Source organism: Malania oleifera, chromosome 12, assembly GCF_029873635.1.
Source record: "Malania oleifera isolate guangnan ecotype guangnan chromosome 12, ASM2987363v1, whole genome shotgun sequence".
Classification (NCBI taxonomy): Eukaryota; Viridiplantae; Streptophyta; class Magnoliopsida; order Santalales; family Ximeniaceae; genus Malania; species Malania oleifera.
In genome coordinates, this window is record NC_080428.1 from 68,046,363 (window position 1) to 68,058,420 (window position 12,058).

The 12,058-nt window shown below is 38.4% G+C and overlaps 1 protein-coding gene across 1 annotated transcript; it reads left to right on the forward strand.

Moving 5' to 3' along the window:
- The first annotated feature begins 9,836 nt into the window (after nucleotides 1-9,836).
- On the forward strand, nucleotides 9,837-10,208 carry LOC131143989 (uncharacterized mitochondrial protein AtMg01010). The gene has a single exon (XM_058092337.1). The coding sequence runs from the start codon at nucleotides 9,837-9,839 to the stop codon at nucleotides 10,206-10,208; it is 372 nt and encodes a 123-aa protein (XP_057948320.1).
- Nucleotides 10,209-12,058: the final 1,850 nt, after the last annotated feature.

Genomic DNA, 12,058 nt, shown 5'->3' on the forward strand with positions numbered 1-12,058 from the left:
GACAGGGGGGTGAGTTTAATATTTCAGATGATGGAACTCTGAGATTCCGTACTAGGTTATGCATACCTGTAGATGCTGAAATTAAGAGGAATATCCTAGAAGAGGTGCATAGATCCCTTTACACAGTACATCCTGGGAGCACTAAGATGTATCAAGACCTTTGGGAGTCATTTTAGTGAAGCAGTATGAAGAGGGAGATAGCCGAGTTTGTGGAGCAGTGTTTGACGTGCCAACAAATAAAATCTAAGCACCAGAGACCGGCAGGACAGTTACAACCACTCCACATCCCTGAGTGGAAGTGAGATTATATCTTTATGGATTTTTTTACAAGGTTACTGTCGGCATTACATGGGCAGAATACCATATGAGTGATTGTAGACCGACTGACGAAGACTGCTCATTTTCTCCCTATTAAAGTCAACTACTCCATGAACAGGTTGGCGAAATTATATATTCAAGAGATAGTTCGACCCCATGGTGTGTCAGTATCTATAGTCTCAGATCGAGACCCACGATTCACGTCACGATTTTGGAGAAGTTTGGAGGAGGCTTTGGGGTCTCAGCTATCATTCAGTACAGCGTTTCATCCTCAAATGGATGGACAGACAAAGAGGACGATCCAAATACTAAAAGATATGCTTCGAGCATATGTGCTGGACTTTAGAGGTAGTTGGACTCAGTTTATGTTTTTGATTGAATTCGCATATAATAACAGTTATCAAGCCAGCATTGGAATGGCACCTTACGAGGCATTACATGGTAGGAGATGTCATTCTCCGCTATACTGGGATGAAGTGAGTGAAAGGCGAGTTTTGGGGCCAGAGTTAGTGTAGCAGCCATATGATAAAGTCCAACTTATTAAAGACAGAATTAGTGAAGCCTAAAGTCAATAGAAAAGTTATGCAGATACTTGGCGCCAAAAATTAGAATTTGATGAAGGAGACCATGTATTCTTGAAAGTAGCACCGATAAGGGGAGTGAAGAGACTTGGGAGGAAGAGTAAGCTAAACCCTAGGTAAATTGGCCCATTTGAAATACTTGAGAGAGTGGGTCCAGTCACCTACAGATTAGCTTTACCACCAGCATTATCCAAGATTTATGACATATTCCATGTTTCTTTTCTGAGGAAATACGTCTCAGATTCCTCCCACATGATCAGTTATGAGGAGTTGGAGCTTAAAGATACTTTAGCATATAAAGAAATACCAATACAGATTCTGGATAGGAAAGAACAAGAGTTGCGCACCAAGAAAAATCCACTTGTAAAAGTATTGTTGAGGAATCATGCAGTGGAGGAGGCCTCGTGGGAGTTAGAGGAGGAAATACGACAGAAGTACCCACGTCTGTTCAGTGGGGATCAACATTAGTCAGAAAAAGAAAAGTAGAAGTTCACATAAGGTAAGTATTGTTTTGATTTTATTTTATGCAATGCAGGGTAATGTATGTATAAATTTTGTTTTGAATTATAGGATATAGTGGGTTTTGGGAGAATTTTGATTAGTTATTGTTATCTCCTAGGACCGTATGTGTAACCATGGTATTCCTCCGCCATAAGTGAGGGTGACCAATAAAAGTACAGCGAATTTTTCCTTTAGAGGTTAGTACATGTATAGTCAACAAATTTCAAGAACAAAATTTTTAAAAGAAAAGGAAAATGTAGAGATTTTGAAAAATATAATAATAATAAAATAAAAGAAATAACGAAAAGGGGAAGATGATTTGGGTACAGCCCAAACCGTTAACGGTTTCGTGAGGAAGCAAGGAAATCGTCAACGGTTTTCTTTTTACCATGGGCCAGTAATAGGTAAAATAGTTAAAAAGGGGTGGGTAAAACCCAAATCATAGACGGTTTTTTGAGAGGAGTAGAAAACCGTCGACGGTTTTCTCGGTAGTGCAGGCTATAAAGAAAAACCCGTGAGCTCATTTTTTAAATTTAAACAAAACACTCTCTCTCTCTCACACACACACACACACCAAAACCTACGGACTTACCTTCATTTTCCTTTGATTCCCACTCTGTTAAACCTTGTTTTGAAGATCAGGAATGACCATGAGGTTCGTGGGAAGGTTCTCTGCAACTTCATTAGAGCAAATTTTCAATTTGAGGTTCCGGGGCATCACTCCAAAACTGACGTTAGGGTGTTAAATATTAATTTTAATTGCAAAATTTGAGTATTTGGGGCCTAGTAAATATTAAATGATAATATTCCATAGATTAATTTTGGAAAAATATAATTTCAGGGTTTTAGCTTCGAACGTCATGGGGCATAGATTTTGGGTTTCAGCAGGCTCAACAGGAAATAGGTAAGGGAATAGATTAAGTCAGGTATTTTCAAAAATTTATTTATGAATTAATGTAATTTTTGGGAATATTGGTATTGAACAGAAAAAACAGATTTTATAGCATGTTATAGTATAATATGGAGTACAACTCACTCATGTTGCATGAGTATAAGTTTAATGAAATTACAGTATGTCAGAATATGTTATATTCATAGAATAAGTATGATTTTACGGTAATTTTAGAAAGATCATAAACAGTACAGAAGTTAAGATATTTATATTATATTATGATAATTTAGTCGGCGCAAATGTCGTGATATGATAGTCGGCGCAGATGTCGTGATATGATAGTCGGCGCAGATGCCATGATATGAGAGCCGGCGCAGATGCCGAGATCAATTTTAATATGACAATTTATTCTGAAATTATTAAATGACAACTTTTATTCAGAAATATGTAAAATCCAAATTTTATTTCATAAATATGAAAATGTTATTTATGAACAGAAATATATTATGTGAAATGTATTATATGGTAACAGAACCTGGTTGGTTATGCATGTTATGAGCGCGATACCATTGCTAACTAGCTAGATCAAAAAGAAGGATACCCACTGTGTGCCGACTCGTTAGAAGTTTGACGAAGAGTAGGATGGGAGGATCAGATTGGTGTATAGACAACAGTGCAACCACACTATTCAGGAAGTGTGGGTCGAAGGCCGATTAGCCCCGAAGTGTAGGCGGTGAGAAGGATACCCTCTGTGTACTGACCCGTTAGAGGTTTGACTAAGAGTAGGACGGGCAGGCCAAGACGAGTGAGCAATCGTGTGTAGTTATGTCATGTTTGACTTAACCTGGTAGGTCAGCTAGAGTTAAGTCCAGCCTGCGGGCCGCATAACCCGAGTCATGCGGGTTAATTCATGATTTGCAGTTATACATCTAGGGTAAGATTTAGTAATATACAGATTTAATAGATGATTTAAATGATACAAAAATTTATTATGATATAGTAAGATTATGTTTAAAAGTACAGATTTTCATGTGTTATCAGTTACAGTTTGAAGATATATTACAGTTATATTATTTGCAGTATATGTTTATAATATGATAAACTCATATTGCCACACACTGATATTAATCTATTTCCTTCAGTAATATACAGATTTAACAGATGATTTAAATGATACAAAAATTTATTATGATATAGTAAGATTATGTTTAAAAGTACATATTTTCATGTGTTATCAGTTACAGTTTGAAGATATATTGCAGTTATATTATTTGTTGTATATGTTTATAATATGATAAACTCATATTGCCACACACTAATATTAATCTATTTCCTTTACTAAGAGGTGTCTCACCCCAGCATCACAAATATTTTAGGAAATCCTGACAGACGAGTGAAGCGAGCTCCGTGATAGAGGAGTTCGTTGGTACTACCCCAGTTGTAGGGTAAGTAATCGTGTTAGAGACAAGATGGATTTTTGGGGTATATATGTGTATATGTAGAACAGTGAATCTCCGGTATTGTATATAAGTTAAGTATATTATAGTTCAGCTGCTTAGATGACATGTATGTATAAATAGGTAAATCCCTGGTACCTATCCCAAGATTGTCGTGGGCCGCCGAACAATGCACCCACTTCTCATCAGAACCGAGGGAACAATCAAGCACCTCGAGGTGGCCAGGCGCATGTTTATACACTTACCTCGACTGAAGTAGATATTGCTGGTGGCGCGGCAGCATGTAACGTTTTTATGTTTTGAGGCAAGCAATAGTTTTATTTGATTATGGGGTAACGTAGTTATTCATATCTATGGAGTATATTGAAAATTGTCGTATGAGGTTAGTTATGTAATACCATAGTTATGTAAAATGATCGGTTAGCAAATTTTGAGGACGAAATTTTTGTAAGAAGGAGAGATTGTAAGGACCCGAACCTAGAAAATAAAATAAAAATATATATAAGAAAGGAGAAATAGATAAAAAAAAAAAAGAAAAGGAAATAAATAAAAGGGAAATAAAATAAAGGAAAAGAAAAGAGATGGCCTGGAACAGGCCAAACCGTCGTCGTCGACGGTTTTAGGAGGCTCAAGAAAAACCGTCGATGATTTCATGCAGGACAGCTTGCTTATAAATAGAGGTTAGGTTTTTTTTTTTCCAAAAATTTCATATTTTCTCTCTCTCTCTCTCTCTCTCTAAAGCTAGGGTTTTGAAACTTTCTATCTCATCCCTTACATGTCTTTCTCACTCCTATTTATAAGCCCCCCGGAGTCTGCTCTCGCTCCCCGATCATCTCTCTTCTCTCCACGGCAAGTTTACGGAAGCTAGGGTTTCGTTTTTTGAATGTTTCAGGCATATTTTCAAGAACAAGTAAGGGGAATAGATTATGTTAGCTTTTTAATAAATTTGAACTAATTAAACAAAAGTATAAGATTGTAGGGTTAAAGTATGAGATTTTCTAAATGATTTGAATGGTTGAAATTATTAGTTTGAGTTATTAAACATGTTTTGTAAAGGATTAAAGTGAGTAGGGTTTATCATATCCATTCTCTTTTAGATATGAATTCTTAGGTTATTATAAACTGTGGAGATGATCATATCCGTATTTTCAGGAATAATGTATTCAAACATAATATGGTAAATTTTTTCTACAAGCAGTATATTACACTATGGTTAACACTTAAATCGTGTGGCATGAGATTAATTCTTCATAATAAACCGATTGTGATTATTGTGGGGGATAAACTTATATGTTTAGGTGATGTGTGGTTATTCGTGTATTTCACAATATAACATTGGCAGGCCAGAAGAGTTTGTTATATTTTCCTTGATATAAATCGCAATGTAACGTTGGCAGGATATGAGGAGTTCATTATATTGTCATTTATATAAATGGGGTAAAACGTTGGCAGGCCTAAGGAGATGGTTTACTGATTTACCATAAATAAGTCATTGTGAAAGTGTAACAGTGGATGTCAGTTGTGAAGTATGTGCTGAGAACGATGGGGAGGGATGCTCAGTACGTAGAGGGAACGATTGGGAGGGATGCCCTGAGAACCATAGGAAGTGAAGTATTTGTGCATTAGCCTTTGTGGGTGTGAGTACATGTATGTGAAATAAATGTATCGTGATTGTGGATGTGTTATGGTATTATGCATAATATGTGTATGCAGATTCTTGTGGTGTGATTGATGATGTATGTATGAGTACAGTTTATGAGTGTCCTTACAATTGTAGTTGATTAAAAAACAGTTATGTTTTGTATACATTAAAACTCATGTTAGCCACACACTGGTAATAATATATTCTGTCTTACTGAGAAGTGACTCATCCCATTATACAACTCAATTTTTCAAGACCTTCTGGTGATCGAGCTTAGCCAGCTCCAGGGCAGGGTTGGATAGTTTAGAATAGTGTGAGTGGTTGTAAGAACTTGAAGTATTTAATTTTATGTTTTAAATTCCTGGTTATGTAATATGGTTGAATGGATACACCTTTTTAGATGCATAATATAATACTCCGAAATTTTATTTGAAAATTTTTAATTATTTTTCGCTGCTTGAATGATATTTATGGTATCAAAGATCTGTGAATGGAACACATAACACCCCGGGCCCTACTCTCGGGACCGAGGCCTTACATTATATATTCCCCGAGCAATTATTATATTATCATTTATCAGTCAAAATTGTGTGGCATGAGAACGAGTACTATGGCATAATTAAACATGATGGTTTTATCCAATGGTTTTATCAGTATAGAATATGGCGACTTATGCCAAGTTATGACATGCCGGTTTTATACCGAGACAGAATATGATGGCTTATGCCGAGTATGATATGCCGGTTTTATACTAAGACCGGAAATGACATATTTTATACAGAACTATGAACATGTCGGGTTTTATACAATTTTATGAAAATGAAATCATGTTGCAGTTTTTATTATGTAAATCGCAATATATGGTTTAAGAACCCTGAGGGATCAGATGTAATGAAAGCACGGTACCGTAGCTATAGTCAGGAAGTTAGTGCAACCACACTGGTATGATAGTGTGGTGTGGGATAGTCGATTTGGCTTGCATATAGTACTACTCTTGAAGGAAATTCAGGGAGACTCCTCCTAAAGGACATTATGAGAGACCCTCCTGAAGGACAATCCGGGACAAGGTAGGCAAATCGTACTTACAGACGTACCATTTTTGACTTAGCATTGGTCGACCAGCTATATGCTAAGTCCAGTCTTCAAACTGCACAACCCGTCATGGGGGGAAGCATATCATTAGCCTAGTTAGCCCAACAAGGTTGGTTCTTCTATGCATATATTTGTGAATTTACGAGAAATGGGCTATATTGAGCTGAATTATGTTATGAAGGAAAGTATATGTATTTTCAGTTATATAGGTGAGTACAGTTTTCAAATGTCATTTTCAGTTCAATTAAATAAATGGAAATATTATATTCAAACTAAAACTCATGTTAGCCACACACTGATGATAATCTAATCCGTCTTACTGAGAAGTGTCTCGCCCCAATATCCATCTCATATTTTAGGTCCTATAGGAAATCGTGCCTAGTGGGCTACAAGGCTGGGATTAAACTAATTGGTAGTTATTGTAAGTGCCAGTGAGACACTAGCTTATTATGTTTGGTTTGCTTTGGGATGTAATACATAATATGGAGATCCATATGTATAATTTGGATGGTTAGAACTCTAGTAAAGTGTTCTTCTGTTGCATGTCTTCTGTTGCATGTTTGTTTGCAGTTACGGACAGGAACACCCGGGATCCCCTTCTGGGCGTGGGTTATGTAATTTATAGTATCAGAGACTATTACAGGGAATTATGCATGTAGAAATAGCACTCTGGGCCCCAACGGGTTTGAGGCACTACAAGTATGCACAATCTTAAAGCAATTAGAAGCACGACTACCATGCGCAAGGAAAGGTAAAGTTTTACTTCTACTAAGATGACAAGTATCACAATCAAAAGATACTGGAGAAGAAGAAAAGGAATCTTTATTACCCAAAAAATCATGTTTCATAAGATGAGCCAAGATAATAGAATTAGGATCACCCAATTTCTTATGCCAGACTTCATTATTATTGGCAATAGTCGTATAAGCAAGAGAAATAACATTAGGAATGGAAAATTGTAAAGGCAATAAATGTCCCGGCCCCTTTGCGATCATCGTCCCAAACACCTGATCCTGCACAAGACAACCACCACGAGGAAAATGAACATCACAGTTATTATCTACCAATTTTCCAACATAAATCAAGTTGGTAGACAATCCAGGAGACACAAAAACATCACAAAAAGAAGAGCCCAAATTACCAATAGCAGTAATTGGAAGAGTACTACCATTAGCAATTTGAATATTTTGCGTGCCTTTGTACTTAAGAACGCCAAAGAGACCCATCATATTATCAGTCACATGATTAGAAGCGCTCGAATCAAAAGAAGAAGAAGCTTGTGATTGGCGATTTTGAGGCCACACTCGATAGTCTTTAATGATATGGCCTTCTTTCTTGCAGTAGTTACAAACTTTCTTAGGATAGTCACGAGCAATATGACCAAACTCCTTGCAACTAAAATAGTGCAACTTGATCCTCCCTCTCCCTTGTGCTGCATATGCTCTACATTCACAGCCTCAGAAAATACCTTCTTAGAAGTCATACCCATCTGAGTGGATAACCGTTATTCTTCATGAAATAAGTCTCCCAAACCAATATCTAAAGAAGGAACCAGATTATGGTTCAATAAACTGGCTCAAACAATCTCAAATTCAAGTCGAAGTTTCATAAATTAAAAAAAAAATGACCGCATAGACTCTCAGCATGAACCTCTTAAAGAGCCACGAGTGTCGTAGGGGGAACCTTAGCATGAACAATAGTAGAATGCTCACTCCAAAGATTAATAAAACTAGAATAAAATTCTTTAATAGGTAAATTACCTTGACTGTAATTACTAATTTCCAACTCCAATTGGAACTTCTGAGCACTGTAATGTGGTAAATACGGTGGAGATAATTCCACATAGCATAAGTCATAGTAAAACAACAAAGATTGGTCACAAGGTGAGACTCAGTAGTCCCCAATAGCCAAAAGATCACCTTAGCATCCTTGACCTCCCATTGTGCAAATTCCTTTTCATCAGTGAAAACTTGAGCATAACTAGAAGGCATTTTTGTATGCGTGAACGATTGGGATTCGTCCTTTCAGCAATTTTAGGGATTAATCACTTCAGGGGAGAGAACACGAAGATATACTAATCGGCCGAAATGGGCTAACAACAAAAAAAAAAAAAAATCCTTGTTCTCAAGCACCAACTATGCCTTCACTTCGTTCAACGGCTCGGGTTGGCCAACCAATCAATCGAGCAGCTCTCAATAGGGGCTTGTAAGGGGTAGATAGAGATAGAAGGGCTTTGTTTGGCAATAGCTTCGCCGGGTGGAAAGCATATATCCCCCTTCATCGATAGTGTTTCGTTCATCTTCCCTGCCCTCAATCTCGAGAGATTCATGGATTGAGGAATCCTATTGCAACAGGGGGGAGGAGGCCTCATCTTCAGCACCAAACCCGGTACAACAACAGCAGGGGGCCGAGCCATCTAATCAGCCCCTCCCCGTTGAGCCATATTCTTATCCTAATTAGGGGTGGCAAAACGGGCGGGCGGGTCGGGTCTGGGCGGGTCACCAACGGGTCAGCTCATAAACGGGTCGGGTCATAAACGGGTTGATATTAAATGGGTCACACACATACCAACCCTAACCCGCCCATTTAATAAACGGGCGGATAACGAGTCACCCGTTTTAAAAATATAATTTATTTATTTTAAAATTTTTCCAAAAAATCCATATAAAATAACTTTTACAAAAAATATACTACATTAAATTTATTAAATGCAGGATTGTTGAAGCTGGAGCAGTGGAGCCTGGAGGTGTGGACTGGAGGCTTGAGGTATGGCTTGATCCAGGTCCGTGAGTGGATCGTTCGCAGCACCGGAACCCCGGCACGTTGCAGCACACCAGAGGAGAGCCGGAGAGGAGAGGATTAAGAGAGTGAGAACTGAGAGGAGAGCCAGAGAGGAGAGGATTGAGAGAGTGAGAGCTGAGAGGAAAGCTGCGGGCCGCGGCATAGCAATGCACCAAAGGTCCAGAGGAGAGGATTGAGAGAGTCAGAGCTGAGAGCCTAAGAGGAGACTGGAGAGTAGAGGTCGGCGTCGCGGGTTAGGGAAAGGTCCAGAGGAGAGGAGAGGAGAGGATTGAGAGAGTCGGAGCTGAGAGCCTGAGAGGAGAGCAGCGGTCGGCATTGCGGGTTAGGGACTTAGGGCTTTTTTTGTGTGGTCGTGTGGGTGGCTGGGTGGAGACTGGAATCATTTCTGAAGAGGGAAGGCTGAACTGAAATTTATACATCTAAAGGATCCCAAACCCAGTTGAACCCATTTATAAATGGGTCAACCCGTGACCCGCCCAATTATTAAACGGGTTGACTTCTTTAAACCCGAACCCGTTTTAAATGGACGGGTCCGGATAATCCGACGGGTCATGACCCGTTTTGTCAGGCCTAATCCTAATGACGAAGTAATTGGGGGAGATAGCGTTCGCGACATCCAACGGCGCCTTTTGGCGCAATACCCCTCTCCCTCTGTGGAGATCATAGATATGGCTCGAATAGAAGCGCAAGATCTATTCGAGGTAAAAGTCCAAATAATCCAAAAAAAAAAATGGCTCAATGGGACCCAATTGGGGATTGGATGGGGCGTGGGGCGTGGGGCGCGAGCCCTCGATAATCTGAGAACTGCTAGTGGGGAAGAGTCCTTGGAGGGTCTTTATGAGATATGGGACGACCTCCAAGAAATCAAACCCCTCTCGGACGAATTTTCAAAATTACGAGAGAAAGATCTAAAAAAAAGGTAAGGACGCTATCAATATGATTTGATAATTTGTTCCCAATCAAGAACATTTTAAATTGGAATTCCCAAGCGGAGAAATTATTTCCAGTAAATCGAATAGTTGTCTTTTCAATAGACATGATGAAAGGTACTAAAAAAAACAAGCTTAAGCAGTCAACCAAATAAACAGGAAGTCTAACTCAAATCAAGTTCAAATCCAAATAATAAGAGGTTCAGAGACACAACCAGATTACAAAAGTCCAACAGAAATAAAAAAAAAAAAAAACCCATATCGAACAAGGAGGACCCAAATCAAACATAGAAGCCTAACTCGAAATACCTACCCTATGTGAAAAATGACACAACAGAGGAAGAAACACAACACCTACGTCGATCCCACTAGGAGTCGAAACTACTAACCACCACAGAAATTGCTGACAACCACAAAAATGTGCAGCCACGACAAGAAAAACACCGAGATGAGTAGCCCGCAATGAAGGACAGCATGCGCAACTACAAAAAAATTCCAGCAACCCCAAACAAAACTCAAAACCACCAAAGTGGACACCACAGAGAAGACTCATGCCCATGAAAAGTAAGAAAGAACTTGTTGAAACCAAGAGAGAGAAAAAACAGCGATGAGAATTGCACCCAGTGATTAAGACCAAAACGACAGAATCGAAAGAGGGGCTCTGATACCATGTTAATTTTGGTCAGAATCCCCTTTCCATCAGGTTTGCTTTCATTATATAGAAGAGATTTACATAGTTAATGCTTGATTTTCAACACTTAAATGTTGCTGGATTTTCAACACTATTTATAACCTAATTGTCTGATTTTCAACACTTAAATATTGTCAGATTTTCAACATTATTTACAGCCTAATCAGTATTGTTAACAGCCCATTATTTACAACCTAATTGCTTGAATTATCTCCATTTACAATTTTAAATTCCACATGAAGTAACTATTGAGTGATAGTGTTGTACTATAGAACTTCAGCTGAAACTTAAAAATGAAGTAACATTGTGCGTAAGTCTCCTTTGAAATGCAAGATATAGGAGCCGACCACTTTTGGGGAGGAAATAAAGTAATAGTTATGCTTGCAACCATACATTTGAACTTGATCAACAATATCAAAAATATATTTAGATTGAATAAAACAAAGGTCATGAGATGCATTGGACTTTCGAAACCCTGCTCAAAAAGATGTTGCTAAGCACAAACAGTCAAACACCATCACATTAATGAAACATGTCATTTGCTTAATTTGCCCATATATGCATCCCTGTTATGTTGCTAAAATCTCATTGAAGTTTGTAGTATCTGAGTGGTGCTCCCACACTTAAATTCTTAGTAAGGTCAACTTGGAAAAATATTTGGACAGCTTTGCCTCACATATGTGAAGTATAACTTTCAAACCCTAATGGGTGTGTGTATGTGTGGTGTTTCACCTTGTTCGTAAGACAGAAAGCAAGCAGCTTGAGAGCAGCAAGAAGATTTCGAGGGTTGTTTCAGCCGCATTAGTATCATATATTTTGAAGCTTCTACCCCATTATAAATAGGTTGAATGGCCTCTCAGTAAGCAATTGAGGACAAGCAATGTTGCTTGCCATTGACATTGAGTTCAAGGTGGCAGCTGCAAAGAGCAGGAAGAACCTAAAGAACCCTAGAGCAAATAGTTATTCCTTTCAAGTTTTATTGAGGTTGGTGAACAATTGTAGTGGGCAAAAGATTATATAAGGATACATTGAAAGGGTACGTTGAAGGTGTTAAGGAAACCATGGGAAGTAGGAGGCTTGAGAGGTAGAAGAAAACAATTGGGAAGATGAAGGCAGCAATGCGTGTGCACGTGTGAGGAAAAAAAAACGCAAC